Source organism: Natrix helvetica, assembly GCF_964273705.1.
Source record: "Natrix helvetica genome assembly, chromosome: 2".
Taxonomy (NCBI): domain Eukaryota; kingdom Metazoa; phylum Chordata; class Lepidosauria; order Squamata; family Natricidae; genus Natrix; species Natrix helvetica.
In genome coordinates, this window is record NC_138552.1 from 267,823,921 (window position 1) to 267,842,546 (window position 18,626).

The 18,626-nt window shown below is 42.6% G+C and overlaps 1 protein-coding gene across 3 annotated transcripts in view; it reads left to right on the plus strand.

Annotated features, from left to right (window-relative positions):
• The window catches only part of LOC309387859 (uncharacterized protein), a 40,349-nt gene extending 23,590 nt beyond the window's left edge, over window positions 1–16,759 (plus strand). For all 3 annotated transcript variants that reach the window (XM_081944771.1, XM_081944772.1, XM_081944770.1), the window contains one exon: window positions 14,353–16,759. In XM_081944771.1, coding sequence (XP_081800897.1) covers window positions 14,353–15,107 — 755 coding nt within the window. In that variant the 3' untranslated portion in view covers window positions 15,108–16,759. The remainder of the gene's footprint in view (window positions 1–14,352) is intronic.
• The last annotated feature ends 1,867 nt before the right edge of the window (window positions 16,760–18,626 follow it).

An 18,626-nucleotide genomic window follows, 5' to 3' on the forward strand; every position in this document is an offset into this window, starting at 1 on the left:
TCTTTTAACCTGTTATTGAAGAGCAGGTGGCAGTTGTGGCTAGGAGAGCCTTTGTGCAACTTCATGTTTTGAACCAGTTACATCCTTTCCTGGATTGTGAGGTTCTGTGCAGAGTCACTCATGCCCTGGTCATCTCCCAGTTGGATTTCTGCAATGTGCTCTTCATGGGGCTACCCTTGAAGAGTATTTGGAAGCTACAACTGGTACAGAACTCAGGAAGATGGAGAGGTCCGGAGGCTCCTTGGGTGGCACATGTGACATTGCTATTCTTCACTTCATGAATATGTTACAGCATCCCCACCATCATGTGATCAAAATTCAGACCCTTGGCAACTGGCATGTATTTATGACCGTTGCAGTGTCCTGAGGTCACGTGATCACCTTTTGCAACCTTCTGATAAGCAATGTCAATGGGGAAGCCAACTTAACAGCTGTCTTGTTCAGCCATAGAAATTGTGGGCTCAATTGTGATAGTAAGTCAAGGACAATTGTATTGGTCATCACCTTTAATGCCCTTTATGGCATGGGTCCAGAGTATCTGAGGAACCTCCTTATCGCTATGGAACTAACCTGCCCCACTCATTCTAGCAGGAAAGGCCTACTTCAGATCCCGTCAGTCACAACATTTCAACTGGCAGAGTCCAGGAGAAGAGCCTTTTCTGCTGTGGCTCCCATCCTCTGGAATATTCTCCCATCAGGGGTGAGGTCTGCTCCTATACTCCTGACCTTCCAGGAGAGCCTAAAAACGTGGCTCTGCTGCTTGGCCTGGGGCCCTGACAGTGGTCTGCTACATTTGGGGTGGCCAATGGAGAAGAGTAAATTCAACCAAGAACCAAGATGGGGGCTGCCCATCATCTTGGTTCTTAACTTTTAATCTTTTTATTCTCATTTTAATGGGTTTTTTTTAGCACTTTTTAACTTCTGATTATATTGTAAGCTTCCCAGAGCTGTTGTGAGATGGGTGAGATATTTAAATGAATAAATAAAGTAATTTTTTTCATGCTTCCTTATACTAGGTATAGGGATGATCTGGATATGTACTTAAATGTGTTTGTCAAGCCTTCTTAACACCTTTAGGCCTTGACCACATGGCATGGTACTCTTCCTCTCCACACACACACATTCCCCTGTTTGGTTATTTCAGCAGTATACTAAAGGAGAGGCCACCACTTGAATCCCTAATGCCACCATTAGCCGGTTCTATTTCCTGACTCTTGACTAATGGCAGAACTGATTCTGAGACCTGCATTCCTTTATGGAAGAAAACCTGATGCTGTAGCATGCCAAATACTTTGTTAGTAGTAGAAGAAGGATAATTTCAAAATGTGTCGCTGGTTTGATGTTGCTAGAGAAGAAAGTCATCAAGAAGGTAGGAGAAGGTTTACTCCTTTGGTAAGCCTTTCCAATCAGTTGGAATCTGGGAACTGATTTATGTCTCTAACCCTGCTACTCTGATTAGATCTAAGCTGTGGAGTTATAACTCTGGCTCAATATCCCAAAGTCCTGCATTTGAACTTTGTCTGGGCCGGAAATACAGAAATTAAGTAGTTCCCCTTTCTCAGGTAAAAGAGAAAAATACAACCTAACCCTAGGCATTACTTGGGAGAAAGTCTTGCTTTCAGTGAGGTTTATCCTTTAACACATACAGTATATCACAGAAGTTAACATTAGTGGCTGTGTGTTGCGTTATTTTGAAGGGACAGCACATTTACACTGTTATACAAGCTGTCTACTCACTACTTTACATTGTAGCCAAGTGTCATTTCTTCAGTGTTGTCACATGAAAAGTTATACTTAAATATTTACAAAATGTGAGGGGGTGTACTCACTTCTGTGATATACTGTATGTATGAAACACATTTACTGCAGTTTTAATAACATCCTAATTATTCTGTCTGTTGCATCTGCCATGTTCTGCTTATCTATTATTTTATTTATTGCATTTCCATTCAACTTCTCTAAAAGTTCAAGGCAGAATGCTTGGATATCTCCCACAATGTTATCTCTATGATTAGAATAGGTTAAGGGAGTATAACTTACTAAACTCAATTATCAGGCAGAGAATTGTGGGTGATTGTTGTTCCACAGGGGATCTGAAAGCCATTTTAAAAAACAAAATTTTACAATGTAAAATTGTAAAATTTAAAATTGTACAATTTAAATTCTCATCCTGCAGATGCCTTTCAAAAACAACTTAACCTAACCCATTTCTCCAGCTGCTTCCCTAAGCTGGAAGTCAGAGCTGTTTTGCCCCCCCCCCCATCTCTCATGAACTCTAAAATTAGTTTGCCACCTTAGGTGCAGTAAAGAATCCAAAACCATCACTAGTTTTGAAATTAGATTCATCTTCCAGTTCAAATATTAAGTGGAATATACAAAGTCCTTCCTTCCTTTTCTTTCCTTCCTTCTTTCCTTCCTTCTTTCCTCTTCCTTCCTCTTCCTTCCTTCCCCTTCCTTCCTTCCTTCCTTCCTTCCTTCCTCTTCCTTCCTTCCTTCCTTCCTTCCTTCTTTCCTTCCTTCCCCTTCCTTCCTTCCTTCCTTCCTTCCTTCCTCTTCCTTCCTTCCTTCCTTCCTTCCTTCCCCTTCCTTCCTTCCTTCCTTCCTTCCTTCCTTCCTTCCTTCCTTCCTTCCTTCCTTCCTTCCTTCCTTCCTTCCTTCCTTCCTTCCTTCCTGGATAGAAAGAGTTAATGTTCTACTCCAGGGCTGAGCATGTTTCTTTCTTTGCTACTGTTTCCCCAGAGACTTCTACATGTCCAGCGTAACTTAACACCAAACTGCTGTTGGCTAAACAGCACAAGGCCTGTGAGACCAGGTTTGCAGCCAGCTCAATTCCCAGCCTTAAACTACAAGCACGGACAGCTACTCCGCAGCAGGGCAGAATCCCCAACTCCTTGTTCTGCATGTGAGCAGGGCAGGGAATGGGAGAGAAGTAGGAGACAGGGTGGCTCCAAAGCCTGAAACTGTAGTGTGTCATTTGTGAGATTCAGATGTGGGGTGGACTCTGTCTGTGTATGCGTGTGTGTGTGAGCGTGCGCTTGTGTGGATTTGGACACCCAAGGCACAAAACTCTGCCAAGTCTGATGAGTCATTGCGGTTTTCTTTGCAACTTGGCTGAGAAGACACCAGGTTGTTGGGAGAGTTAAAACGGCAACAAATTTAGGGCAAATAGTCCTGGCTTGGACCAGGTGTTGTGTTTTGACATGACTTCCCCACCCTGGCTGCAGAGCAGGAATGAAGACTTGGCACAATGCACAGCTCACCCCTTTTAACTGAAGAGGAAAAAGTGCAAGCAAAACCAAACACCCCACTTGCTGCAGGAAAATGAAGAAAAAAATCCCATTGCCATAAAGAAATATAAAGGATACCATTTGAGTGCAAACAGGCAGAGGAAAGAAGACAGGCTGATACTTGTGATCCTAATAAAGGGAGAGGCACGATTCATATGGAAGGGCTTAGATGGAGCTGCACTGTAGGGACTGTTCCAGAAAGGAGCCAGGAAGGAACTGAGGCAGGAAGTCAAAGTCAAGGAAGAGATCAAGGCGGAGAGCTGAGGGAGATTCAAAAACTGGCATCAAGGATCAAGGCAGGAGTCAGAGCTGAGGTCAAACCAAGAAGAAAGGACACCCAGAAAAAAACCCGCTTGGAAAGATTTTGCTCCTCAGCAAAAGTTAATTCATACTGGAAGCCCTTTAGGTATTCTGGCTTGTCCAAAAAATCCACGGGCCAAACTGGAGAAGAGTTGAGGGCTGGATGGGAGCTGAGGAGATTTAATAGTGCGTTACTCTTCCCTTAAGCCAGGGGTGTCCAAACTTGGCAACTTTAAGACTTGTGGACTTCAACTCCCAGAATTCCCCAGCCAGCTGGCTGGGGAATTCTGGGAGATGAAGTCCACAAGTCTTAAAGTTGCCAAGTTTGGACACCCCTGGCTTAAGCTCTAACGCTCGCGGCATAGGGAAGTTACAGATTCAGAAGTTTCCGGTTTGAATGTTAACTGTTCCTGACATACACCGGTTTGGGCTTTATTTTGGCAGATTAAACCTCTGCAGAGAAGTTGGTGCTAATAAAGAAAGATTGATAAAATAACAAACAGCATGGGAAAAATTGTTCAAAGACATCTTTATTATGCATGGGCAGTAAAGGAGAAGACTGAATCAGAGGTGGGATTCACTTCCCTGCTGGTTTGCAAATGTGAGCGCGCTCGCGTGCGCACTGCCTTCTGCGCATGCGCAGTGCTCGCACATTATGTTGGGGCGGGTGGGTGGAGCCTCCTGCAGCCGCCGCTACCGGTTCGCTCGAACCAGAGAGAACCGGCTGATTACCACCTCTGGACTGAATGGTATGCTTCAGCTTTCACAGAACAAGTGATTGAGGTAACAGAGATGCAATGAAGAAAGGGCTGATTTGTACAAACAAGGCATTATGCCAGTGTGTATTGTTTATTTGTTGTTTATTTATTAATTTAAACCCCCGTCTTGTTGTTTAGGGCAACTCTGGGTAGCTTGTATTGTTGATCTTGGTTTTACAGACTTTGTGAATCCAGCCACTGTGGATTATCAACAATGATTTTATGGTTTAGCAATATATATGAGAGTCAGCTTGGTGTAGGGGTTAAAGCACCAGGACAGAAACCGGAAGACCATGTGTTCTAGTCCCGCCTTAGGCTTGAAGCCAGCTGCGTGACCTTTGTGAGTTGCTCTCGATCAGCCCTAGGAAGGAGGCACTGCAAGCCACTTCCGAAAACCTCTGCCAAGAAAACTGCAGGCACTTGGCCAGGCAGTTTATACAATAATACAATAGTAGAGTTGGAAGGGACCTTGGAGGTCTTCTAGTCCAACCCCCTGCCTAGGCAGGAAACCCTATACCGTTTCAGACAAATAGCTATCCAACATCTTCTTAAAGACTTCCAATGTTGGGGCATTGACAACTTCTGGAGGCAAGCTGTTCCACTGATTAATTGTTCTCACTGTCAGGAAGTTTCTCCTCAGTTCTATGTTGCTTCTCTCCTTGATTAGTTTCCACCCATTGCTTCTTGTTCTACCCTCAGGTGTCTTGGAGTATAGTTTGACTCCCTCTTCTTTGTGGCAATCCCTGAGATATTGGAACACTGCTATCATGTCTCCCCTAGTCCTTCTTTCTCTTAAGCTAAACATACCCAGTTCCTGCAACCGTTCTTCATATGTTTTAGCCTCCAGTCCCCTAATCATCTTTGTTGCTCTTCTCTGCACTCTTTCTAGAGTTTCCACATCTTTTTTACATCGTGGCGACCAGAACTGAATGCAGTATTCCAAGTGTGGCCTTACCAAGGCATTATAAAGTGGTATTAACACTTCACGTTTCCAGGAGTCAAGATTAACCTGAAAGGAGAACTCAACAAATTGTAATGTAGTGAAAAGCCATGGTTAAAACAAACTGTAGCCTAGTGCAATATGCGAACCTCCCTCCATGTCTTGTAGCTGTTTGTGCATAATTAATTTATAAAAATCAGGTCGTGCTTAATCCAGTGTAAATGGACATAAACATCATTTTGAACAATTACATTTTGTTTAATTCCATCTTCTTTTAAGATCTAGAAGGGGAGTGGGCAGGAGGGGTTAGGGAGAACCTCTAGCTAAGATTCTGTGCAGTTCGGAGAATCCCCAAATCCCACTTCTGGCTGGCCCTGCCCACCCCACCCAGGAGTCCTCATGCGGCCCATTTTGGATGCATGTAAGTGCAGGACCCAAGTGGAGGCTTGGGGAGGGTGAAAAACGGGCCTACCAGAAGTTCAGGAAGGCTGGAAATGGGCTTGGAACATGGGGAGGCCACTTTTGTCCTCCAGGGAAAGCCTCCAGAGCCCGGGGAAGGCAAAAACACCACCCGCCCCCCGGCCATGGTGCAGGAGGCCGACTAGGCCACGCCCACCATGGCCACGTCCACCCAGCAACCGGGCAGAGAACCCCTTGCTAAAAATTTTGAAGCCCACCGCTGTGAGTGGGTCTCCTTATTTTGAAGGTTGCTGGAAGAGAGGGACTAGTTCAAAGTCATTTAGAAGAAGAGTAAGGTTTGCACTTGTATCTGCCCAATACTATAATGTAGGGCTCCTCAGCCCCCAGTACGTGTCCCAGCACTGGGCCACAGCATGCCAGAAACCAGGCCACGCAAACACACAAAGCCCCATCTGGATTCTGGCAGCACATGAAATCACGCTCCCTCCAGTCCACAGAACAACCTCTCTCCACAGAACCAGTCCCTGGTCCCCAAAAGGTTGGTGCGGGGGCACTGCTATACATTATCAGCGTGCTTAGCCATAGGACCAAGTGAACCTCAGTTTCGAACCTAAGCAATAGCACTTATAGGTTTCAGTTCTTGCAGCAATAAAGCAGTTTTGGAGCAGGAATTTTCCTTCAGGAATGTTTCACAGTGATGAGAAGGGGACATTTAGTGAGCAGGCAGAGGGGAGACAATGATGTTGGCCAGTTGGCACAACTACTTCTTGGCCTTCAAGGAAGCTTCTGAGCCTCTTGGCCTCTCTGCCTTCCTTCCGACATGGACATCCGTCTCCTGTTTATATTCTTAATAACGAGCTGGGTCAATCAGATGGTGGGAATCTATTTTGTGTTCCTCTCTTTAAACCTATGAAGATGGTTTGTGAATTCTAGGGCTAGTGCATTCTCATTCTGCTGCGCAGCAAGTAGTTCTAGATTTTAAGAGCCTTGCTCTCCCAAATTTTATCATTTGTGCACAGAATATATTATTAAGTAAATGATTAGGCACAAGTCCTAAGGGTGGGAGACAGATCATCATCACCTATAGAATTTGTGTAGCTGTTACTCATATCAGTGGTGAAAGTTAAGAGATAGGATTGGGCTCCCTACTAAAATTAGGAGTTTTTTTTCATATTTGTTTGTGTCTTGGCAATTAACTTTTTTTTAAACTATTCAAGTGTATAAGTGTTCTAAGTAGTGTACAAGTTTTTAAAAGTGCAAAAAACAAAATAGCATTATACAGTCTAATATTGTGATAGAATAAGATGCTGTGATTTGGAAGAGAATTGTAACATTTGTCTGTTGTCCAAAGCATACAAATCCTGCCTAATTATGATGCTGAGGAGTGGGCCTAATTGCCTTTTTATAAAAGCAGATTAAAGTACAGATCTTCCAGATAATGGTAGAGGTTGTTGGACGTAGCTGGTGCTGTATTTGTGCTATGCGGACTGAAATGCTATGTGAATTCAGGCGCTGTTGGAGGAGAAATCTGCAGCTCAAGATCTGATAGGCACAATCTGGTTAAATACAGATTAAATACATTCAATATATTTATTTATTTTATTAAGAAACATAAAATACACACAAACAAAACTTAGACGTACAACACATTTACACAATTTTTTAGAATAAATAAAAAAGAAGATACCTCAATTCAAAATCTCTGGGACACTATGAAAGCATACATAAGAGGCCTTACGATTGCCTATATGGCGAGAAAAACGAGAAGACAAAAAAGAGCAACAAGAATGTATGCAAAAGGAACTTATGGAAGCCGAAGATGAACTCCAGAAAGACCCAAAGAATAAAATTAAAAAAGAAAAAAGAGAGATAATTAAACATTAGATTAACTTAATAAATCAAAAGGAATTAGCGCAGAAAATTAAAGCAACCAGACAAAATTACTTTGAACAAGCCAACAAACCTGGACGATGGCTGGCATACAGACTGAAGAATGAAAGAGAAAAAAGGATGATATATCAATTAAAAGATGATGAGGGAAGAATTCAACAAAAGCAGAAGAAAAGAAGAATATTATTCATAAATACTTTACAAAACTATATGCACAAGATAGTATGGAGAAAAACAAAATAAAGCATTATTTAAACACAGAAAAGATAACACCAATCTCAAAATAGCAAAGGGAGGCGATAAACAGGCCAATAAAGTTAGCTGAAGTGGGACTAGTCTTGAAAAACCAGAAACATTAAATATATTTATATTAAATATGTTAATATATAAAATTAACACATATTCAATTAATAGATTAAATATAGATTAAACCTGCCTCTTGGAGGCGGAGCTTGGAGTCCTAGTGGACAATCACTTGAATATGTGTGGCAGCAGCCAAAAAAAGCTAATATAATCCTTGGTTGTACAAACAGAGGCATAGAATAAAAATCACGTGAAATATTGGTACCACTTTATAAAACCTGAGTAAGACCACACCTGGACTACTGCATCCAGTTTTGATCATCATGTTACAAAAAAGATGTTGAGGCTTTGGAAAACATGCAGAGAAGAGCAACTAAAATGATTTAAGGAAACTAAAACTTATGAAGAATGGTTACAGAAACTGGTATGGCTAGCCTAGAGAAAAGAAGGACTAGAGTGACATGATAGCAGTATTCAAAAATTTCAGGGGCTGCAACAAAGAAGATGGGGGTCAAGTTATTTTCCAAAGCACTAGAAAGCAAGGCACACTAGAAGACCTCCAAAGTCACGTGAAGTGTTGATGCCGCTTTATAATGCCTTGGTAAGGCCACACTTGGAATACTGCATTCAGTTCTGGTCGCCACGATGTAAAAAAGATGTGGAGACTCTAGAAAGAGTGTAGAGAAGAGCAACAAAGATGATTAGAGGACTGGAGACTAAAACATATGAAGAACGGTTGCAGGAACTAGGTATGTCTAGCTTAAGAGAAAGAAGGACTAGGGGAGACATGATAGCATTGTTCCAATATCTCAGGGGTTGCCACAAAGAAGAGGGAGTCAAACTATTCTCCAAGGCACCTGAGGGTAGAACAAGAAGCAATGGGTGGAAACTAATCAAGGAGAGAAGCAACTTAGAACTGAGGAGAAACTTCCTGACAGAACAATTAATTGGTGGAACAGCTTGCCTCCAGAAGTTGTGAATGCCCCAACACTGGAAGTCTTTAAGAAGTTGGATAGCCATTTGCCTGAAACGGTATAGGGTTTCCTGCCTAGGCAGGGGGTTGGACTAGAAGACCTCCAAGGTCCCTTCCAACTCTGCTATTGTATTGTATTGTATTGTCCCTTCCAGCTCTATTCTGATTGATTGAAGGTTCAAAAGGGAAGCTCTATAGAGGGAATTGGCTGATGAGAAAGATTGCAATATGTGGGGGGCGGGGAGAGAGACTGGGAATGAAATGAAGAAAGCTTGACTAAGAGGCAGGAATTCCAAGGAGCTCAGGAAAGAGTTATTTTTTCTTCCTCCTCTGTAGGCTTCAAAGCAGGCTTGAGAAGCGAAGGTATTGAAGCTGCCAAATGAAATGAGCATATCAAAGTAATGTTAGACAGACACACATTGAGTCAGAAAAGGTGAGACAGCTAAGAAACTACCAAAAAACTCCATATTGAAATGCCTGTCTAGTTTGTTCAGCTAAGACCATTATATATTTTAGAAATAAACACAAAACACAAGTGGGAAAAGGACTTTTGGCTTTGGCTGGTTTGCATGGTGTCCTGTATTTGTCCGTGGAAAGAAGCCCAGAGAAAACAAATCTTTTCCAGTCAAGTAAGAAATCGGATTTGGAGGAGAGAGAAGAATCCATACACACAAAGGAAACAAATGAAAGGGGGGGGGGAGTAGAAAGTAAGAAATATGATCTTGACAGAAATGTGCAAGAATCATTACCTAGGCAAAAGGGATTGAAATGTGCTTTTTTTTTAAGGCCAGAGCAACAAGTTACATGCCTCCTTGATTCACTGGAGTATAAGAAGGGGGGAGGAAGTAAAGCCAGTCAGACTGGCAAAATTTTGTTGTCATAGCCCAGGGGTGGCGAACACGCGGCTCTCGAGCCGCATGCGGCTCCCGGCCAAAATGAATGCGGCTCTTTGCCTCTTATCATTATTTTGTATACTGTGGCTCTTTGCCAAGTTTGGATTTTGTTATGCTGCTTCTGAGGAGGGACCTCTGAGGAGAGATCTCCGAGCGCTTAGTCCCGCCCCCAGGCTGCGTCATCACGTCTCCCATCCCTCGGAAACAACTGCACGGGCCAGAGAGCGGGGGGACCCGTGTGCAGTGGTGGGTTCCTGCCGGATCGCACCGGATCACGCGCGCTCCCTTTCGGCACTAAACCCGGATCGCGCGCTCCCTTTCGGCGCTAAACCCGGAAGTACGGTCTTGCCCCGCCCCTGGCGACGCGACGACGCTTGCCTGCGCTCCACCAGCTCAGCTGGGAACGGAGACGTTTCTCTGCTCAGCAATGTCTTCAGTGGAGTGGTGGCAGCCTGGCAGGCTGAGCCTGCGTCCCTTTCAGGCGCTCCGCTCTGCTTTTGTGTGAGTGTTTGTCTGTTTTGGCAGGTCACTGTGTGGTGTGGCTCTCTGACTCTCACAGTTTAAAATTTTGGCTCTTTTTGTCGAACTTGTTCGCCACCCCTGTCATAGCCAATCTCAATAAAAGTAGCTTAGCCTTTATGTAGAGTTGATTATCTAGTCTGATCTCCCAAGTAGAGCTGACAACAACAAAAGACATTCAAGTATAAAGTTTGAATGGACTTTTCAAGTCTTAATTTAAGAAAAGGTGTTTGTATAGGGGGGTGAGGTACCCTGATTGATAAAGCTTTAAATCTCAAAATTAATTTTTTTGGGGGGGGGGGTCTGTTTACCAAATCCATCCAAAGTGTCACATAGACCTCTAGAACAAGGGTCTCCATCCTTGACAACTTTACGACTTGTGGACTTCAACTCCCAGAAGGAATTCTGCGAGGTGAAGACCCAAAGTCGTAAAGTTGTCAAGTTTGGAGATCCCTGCTCTAGAAGCTTCCTGCTCTAAAAATGAATAAAAGGCAGACATGTTATGAATAAGTTGTTGGCTATTACTAATGTTGCATTTGTGCTGTGTGGACTGGAGGTGTGATGTGAATCTGGAATGTAGAAGTGTTCCCCCCCTCCTCTATTCTGGATTGAGGCCCCCTCTCAAGATGGCCCCCACCTGTCTATTTGTTTACAAGACTGGCTCTTCACTGAGGCATTCAGTGTGAGAGCATGAGATCCCTTCCTTCATCACATTTGCCATCTTTTATCTTTTATTTTTCTATGTTTTAGTGTTTTTATTAGAATTTATTTGATATTGCCTCCCAGAGCCATTGAAAGGTGGCCTATGTACACTCTAGAAATTCCAAGATATTATAAAGGCCTTTCAAATACATGCTGGAAATGCAAACAATGAGAAGAGACATTGTACCATGCTTGGTGGATGTGTAAAAAAAAAACCCGCTAAAAATTCTGGATTCCAATGCATACATTCAGAAGATTTTAAAGATTAATATACAATTGAAACCAGAGGTCATTTTTACTTTTACTTTTTTTCCCTTGCACTTTTAACTTTCTCTTTTTTTCTTTCTTTATATCAGTTTGTATTATTGGTTTTTAATGTTCTTTCATAAAACGTTTAATAAAATGATAAAAAGTTGGGTGACATAAGTAATATATTTGTATTATTAAAAAATAAAACAGCATTTTGTAAAGTCTCAATTGCTACACGAAGACGGGATATCTGATGTGACATTTTGCCACAGTATCTGTTTTTAGGACACTTAGAAACCTGTATGGTGCAACATTATTTTACCTTTTTTTTAAAAAAAAAAAGCCACCTGTGATTTCCAGCACAAATAAATATATGAATTTTTCTTTTTGTATCTTACTGTTTAAGATACCTTTTATGAAAGGCAGCTAGCTACTGCGTTCGCCTCACATAATAGTTTTAACAGTTTGGGAAGAAGGACATTTTTGACATTTGTGGAGCAAAATATAGAAATGCTTGCCGCCTTTGATGTACTGGGGTGTGCGCGTGAAATCTAAGTGTTAAGTAACTAGAGTCAGAATGACAGTAGAAGAGTTTTACTATGCTTTTGCGTTTTCACTGTTTCACACGTAAAAATCAATATTATTATCAAAGATAGAAAACAAGATACCGTCCCAGCAAAAATGACGCATGGTAGAATCTTCTCAAATGTTGTGTTGACTTAAGGAAATGTCAAATTCTGATTTTTATCGGAGCTGCTGGACTGGAACAGAGGGTTAAGCTTTCCCCTTGCACTATTTCCCTATTCCACCCCCCACCCCACCCTCCACCCCAGGCCAGCTGCTGTAAGCTTGTGGGGTTGAGGGGGGTGGGGAAGGAATACAGGAACAGCCTTTAAAGTCTTACTGGTTCAAGGCCAGCCTGCTAGACACAAATGCTCTTAGTTGTTTTATCTTTAGGAGAGGAAACCTGCTCAGCAAGTCTCTTGACAGCTTCTGCAGACAGTGTTGAAACCTGCTCTTTCGCTTAAGTACTTAACAAAAGGAACAAACTCATTACAAGTGTTGGCATTCAGCCAAATGTGCTTGGCCGCTGTAGCGCAGGGAAAATTGACAACCTACAAAAGGTGCCCAGATTCTGCCCTGTGCTGATTCTTTTGCGTGCCTCCTGAAGCATGTGTTAACTGGCACAGAAGCAAAATGTAGGCAAGACCCCCTCTCAAGTTGGGAAGGATCACGTGGCTTGCCTCATTGGATTTTAATCCCCCCCCAAAAGCCCCTTAAATCATGCTGCTCCTCTTCTCAGTGGGAGAAAAGGTATATGATACTTTACAAGTACATTAGTTTAGAGGTCTTCAAACTTGGCAACTTTAAGACTTATGGACTTCAACTCCCAGAATTCTCCAGCCAGCTCTGCAGAATTCTGGGAGTTGAAGTCCACAAGTCTTAAAATTGCCAAGTTTGGGGGATCCCTGCATTAGTTGTTCCCAGTGGTGAAATTCATTTTTTTTACTACCGATTCTGTGGGTATGGCTTGGTGGGCGTGGCAGGGGAAGGATATTGCATTTGCCGGTTCTCTGAACTACTCAAAATTTCCAGTACCGGTTCTCCAGAACCTGTCAGAACCTGCTGAATTTCACCCCTGTTTGTTCTGATCTGAGCTTCCCTTCTACAGTTATGCTCTGTGCCTCAGTTTCCTGGATGATGCCCATCAGAACAGTGCTTTAATGTTTTTTCCCCCTTAAGGGCCATTGTTCGCACCTCCCTATGCATTGCTAATTATTTATAGGTACCTAAACAGAAAGTCAGTCAGGAAGGAAGGGGACACTGTGGCTCAGTGGCTAAGACATTGAACTTGTCGATCGAAAGGTCAGTAGTTTGCCGGTTCGAATCCCTAGCACCGTGTAACAGAGTGGGCTCCCATTACTTGTCCTAGCTTCTGCTAACCTAGCAGTTCAAAAGCATGTAAAAATGCAAGTAGAAATACAGGAACCACCTTTCTGTGTGCCTTCAGTGTTCAGTCACGCTGGTCACATGACCACGGAGACGTCTTTGGACAGTGCTGGCTCTTCAGCTTTGAAACGGAGATGAGCACTGTCCCCTAGAGTCAGGAACGACTAGCACATATGTGTGAGGGGAACCTTTGCCTTTACCTTTAAACAGAAAGTCAAAATGTATATATCTATTTTTGATAGTAGCTAACTATTTAAATGGCATAGAAAGAGGAAGACTGGTATCAATTTGAAGATTAATTATTATTTTTTATTTGTTTCGATATTGTAATTTCCATAAATTCCTGGTAATTTCTATTTTAAAATAAACTTGTAAAACACATTTAAATAATCCAAAAAATAATTACATGAAACAGTATGATAAAAATGTAGACAAGATTTAAAATAAAAGTAAAAGCACAGTTGGTGGATATTTCTATATCTGTCTATAACCACTGATTGTGCTGCCTCTTCTCCTGTCTTACTACTATGGTGACATTACTAGGCAGCGTTGTAATAATATAATTTCCATCCTTGTCAATTTCAAGCTCTTTCTGCCAACCTCAAACCTTTCCTTATAGCTTCCTTCTTCTAAGCATTCCATCCTTTCCTCGTGTATCATCAACCTATCAACATAGTCCATATCTGTCCACATTCCTCTTCTCTATCCAGTTCTCTAACAGAATCCATATAAATCCATCCCAACTGACTCTGAGCCTAAAAATCAAAATCTTATACTTGGGGATTAGTCATCTTTTGAGAAATGCTCTTAGAAATTACAGCTTGCTGAGACTTTGTAGTAGGAGGTCAGTTCTCATCCACTTTACTGCTCCCTCCTTTTACTTTGCCCGTGCCATATCCTGAAGCTTTTCTCGTTCATGGCAGCAGGACTCTTCTGGAGCTTATCCTACTGGACAGCCTAACAAGATTTTTATTCATTTTGTACTGATCTCTTGAATGTGTTTATGAGAGCCAACCTGCACATGTCTGCTGACTGGGTTTGTTGCAAGAGAGATCGATCCTTTGGGACAGAGGACAGTGCCCTTCTAATGTGTATTAAATTGCCTAACCAATCTCTTGTAAAAGCATCTCAAGCAATGTATAATTAAAGTAATATTTTTTCTGTACAGGTAACACTTTGCCTAGCCGCCAAGCACAGGAGCAATCAAATGGATTTTCTTCAGAGCTTCAGCAAGGAAATGCAGACTCTCCAAAACAGAAACAGGTAGTTAACTCAAGCCAACAAACGATGGAGAAACTGAACATCAACCAACAAAGAAACTTGAGTCCACAAGCACCAGGTTCCAACGTACCATCCCCAAGCCCAATGCAGTTCAGGAGACTCCCAGTGACTCCCAAAGAAGCCTGCCTATCTAGAATGTTACCCTTGACACAGAACCTGGACAACCTAGTTTATGAAAGCATCGGTATTAAAGAACAGGAATTATATAGCAAGGATGGGTTGGAAGGAAGGACAGGCTGTCAGATGGCAGTGAATGATAATTTGATCATTGCCGTGACCCATGGATCTGGAGCAGGGCCTGTGGCACTTGTTGGGAAAGATTCTGAAGTTGCAGGATCCAACAATGTGCATGTGCCGTTGTCTCCAGCTCAACCATGCCAGGAGTCATATGGCCAGTTGCAGGAAATGGCACCTGAGAAAGAGGCCCTCCAGGCTCAGCTTGAGCCTGACTCAAGGACACTAAGTGCCATGTATGCTCGAGTGTGCAAGCGAACCAAGGCATCTCAGCCAATGCAACCTGAAAATCGTGATGAGCCTAAGGAGCAAGAAGAAGAAGAACCCCCACCCATTCCAGAAAAATGTTTTGAGCACATCTATGAAAGCCTGAAGGTTTATGACAAGCTGCACGATGGGGGCTTGTAGATGCATCTCTTTCTAAACTGGAAGGTGTACTGTATGTTCTAATCGGGCAACTTTAAATGTCATCCATTGAGCAGAAAAGTCAGTTATGTACATTCATATGGTATTCATGAATCTCTGTGGGATATATGTGCTAGTAAAGAATTGTCTGAAATGTAAGTTTTTTTAAAAAAAAGAAATGTTCAAACTGCTACTATTTTCCATCTTCCCCAAAATCCCGGTACTGGAAAATTCTAGCCTTTTCTTCTGAAGTGTTTTGTAGCAAACACTCCCCCCCCCCCATTCTGACATCAATTCTGACTTCCCTGGGCCTTTTTTCATTGCCCAGCCAATTTGGAAGCACTCTTCTGGCAACGGCAGGGCCAATGTGAGCTGGCAAGATGGTGTCCACCAAAAAAGATGAAGAGGTCTTTAGAGTTGATAAACTCAAGACTTCAGTTGGTTACAAAAAGTGTTAAATATGTACTTGTATATAAACACTCTGAAAATGATTTTTGGCAGGGCAAAGCCAAGTTAGTTATTCTAATCAATAACTGCCCTGCTTTGAGAAGGTCAGAAATTGAGTGCTATGCTGTGTTGGCCAAAACTGTTGTGCATAACTACAGTGGCAACAATATTGAACTGGGAACAACTTGTGGGAAGTAGTGCAGAGTAGGTGCACTTGATATAATTGAACCAGGTGACTTTGACATCATTAGAGGCATGCCGGAACAACAGTGAGAAGTAAAATTAATAAACTTAAATTCTGTATAATAAAACTGGCTATGAATCTATGGTAAAATGATGTCCATCATATGATAATACCCCTGAACTTATTTCAACCCCTCATTTGATGGATGTGCAAATTGTGTTTTAGAAGAAAGTTGACAAAGACTGAACAACTATGTGCATAACTGACTATATGGTCTTGATTCACCTGTCTTTTATCTTGCAATTAAGCAGGATTGTTATCAGTAGTGGGTGGGACTTACAGCTTCATAGAAAACAAAAGTGAACTGTACATTTAAGATGGGAAGCAGTCAATTTAAGGTTTTTTTTAGCAGCTTGGTACTTTCTGTGACTACAACCCTCTATCATTTCCACAAGGGAGGATGCTGTGAAGGATAACATTAGATTTTGGACTTCCCAAAATCTGGGTCCTTTCTTGGAGAATACACTGGGAATGATAGGTTTTATAATCCCAAACCTTCCATAATCTGTAAACATAACCCGGGTGATGGCACTGGCATACAGAATGCCCCCAAAACATGGGAAAAGTAGTTTTAAGTAACTCTAAACTGGGGTTTTTAACGTGGGATTTTACATCACTATTCAGTTGTGGCTCTCCTGTTTGAATATGTATGCTCAGAATTGTCCTACACTCTGCCACAATTTAATTCCCAGAACTCTTAAAGAGGGGAGAGGGAAGAAATCATTTCTGAGTCTTGGAACATACATTCAACTAACTACACCTTTGGGTAATTATTTTGCTCAAATGAGAAACTGCATTATACAAATGATAGGGGACATTTTGCATTCTGTCAAATTGTAATATTCAAGATACACCAAATCTATTACATGTGTTTTAAATATGTATTTAATCTATTTTTAAAAATAACTTATCTTCACTTCTTGCATTGACAAAGGAATCAAGGCAGCTAATAAAATTAAAATGGACTTGTTTTCCAGCATCAGTAACTTGATTGTTGCTTGTTTATTCATACAGTTTAAAGGCCACACAATTCCCAATTATTATGGGGTGGGGGGGGGGTGGTATCACCAGACCAAGGAATTCATAAGTGTTCCAAAGTCCAAATATACCTACTGCACAGGGAAGGCACATTGCTTAATTACTTAATGGGACCTGAAGTACATCCACTTTGTCCAGTGTCACTGGATCATCAGAAACAACTGGAGACAATTGGTTGCTCTATCAGGCCATTAAAAGCTTTATGGGAGAGAAGCAGCTCCCACAATGTGACAAAATTTTTAAAATTGGCAGTATTGCAAAGACTCCGCTACCCGAATCCCAAGGGCAAAACCAACAGGTAAGTGTTCAACCACAGCACAGAGAGCAACTTTCCAGCACCAGTATGGTTTTAAGATAGATGAAGGAGTCCCACAGATGTCTCCACCCAGCCTGGTAGTGCTGCCAGGTCACTGGAAGTCTCCAGCTCCTTTTCAGGGACCTCTTCACTGCCCCCCCCCCAGACAAAAGAGTTAAATCAACTACCTCTGGCCAAATATCCTGACCTGGTACCAATGGAACAATAGAAAGCCCTCTTAAGTCTCAGATAGACCCACATCTCACAAAACTGGCAATCCTGCTGTAACCAGCCACACAATTCCAGTTGATGGCCGGGAACCTTGTCTGATCTTTTCAACTGTAGCTCACCATATATTCAGCTGGCAGGGAAACCAAGCCATCCTCAGCTTTAGACCTCAAGCCAGTGGCTCACCAGCATGCTCCCTGCTCAACTTCACAAAGTGGCTGCAGTCCAGTGCAAACCCAAGCATGGTCTCTGGCATTACATGCTGGTTTCCAACCCATCTCCTTAGTCTTTCTGACTATCCATACCGAAGGTGCTTTTTCAAGAGGCAACTGGGCTTTCTGTTTTTTTTTCTTTGAAAACGTTTTGCTTCTCATCCAAAATACTCGCTTCTTGGATGAGAAGCGAAATGTCCTCAAAGAAAAAAACAAAGTCCAGTTGCCTCTCGAAAAAGCACTTTTGGGAGACTACTTCCGGTCCCCAAAGGCGATGGATGTGCGCGTCCGCTGCTCGCTCTTTTGGTGGGCTCCCCTTAAGTTTGGGGGGAGCACAGGGTGCCTTGGAGGGGTGCCCTGCCATAGGGGCGGCTTGCTGGGACCCCCTGGAATGGCGGTGGCCGCGGGGGGGGTGTCTCCAGCTTTGCCCCAGGAGCCGGGAAGTGGGGGGGGGTGCACGGCGGCGCTGCATGCTGCTGCACGTCTTCACCGAGCGGAGCCTGGAAGGAAACGATTAATTAGAAGGATAGAGCTGAAGTGCGGTGAGGTGGGAAGTCTCTCCAAGTCTTTTACCGTTTTATTCAATTAATGAACTGCAGTTTTCTTAGAACTTTATTTCAACCTTTGGAAGAGTTAAGATTGGAGGGGGGGAATTCCACCCCCCTCGGAAAAGCGGCACTTGCAAAATTTCTCCCTCTCATAGGAGCGAGAGAAAGTTAAAAAAAAAACTTACTTTCACTTCCTCTAAACAATGGAAGAATAATTTTTTGACCACAATTGCGGGAGAAAGAATGGTTGAACGGACTCTTCCTTAAACTATGTATGGGAACTTTGGACTTGTTGTTTCCTGACCACCTGTAAAGGCTGAGCCAAGATGGCCAACTTCCTCCTTCTTCTTTGTCTTTATGAATGAAATTCCTCCCTTGGAAGATTTTATGGCTCTGAACTAGTCTCCACCCCAGAGATCTCCAGGAGCCTCTCTAAATACGCTTTTCCCTTGGATTTGGAATATTTTGATTCACCTATTTGATCTAGTCCTTTATTAGAAGATTTATTCT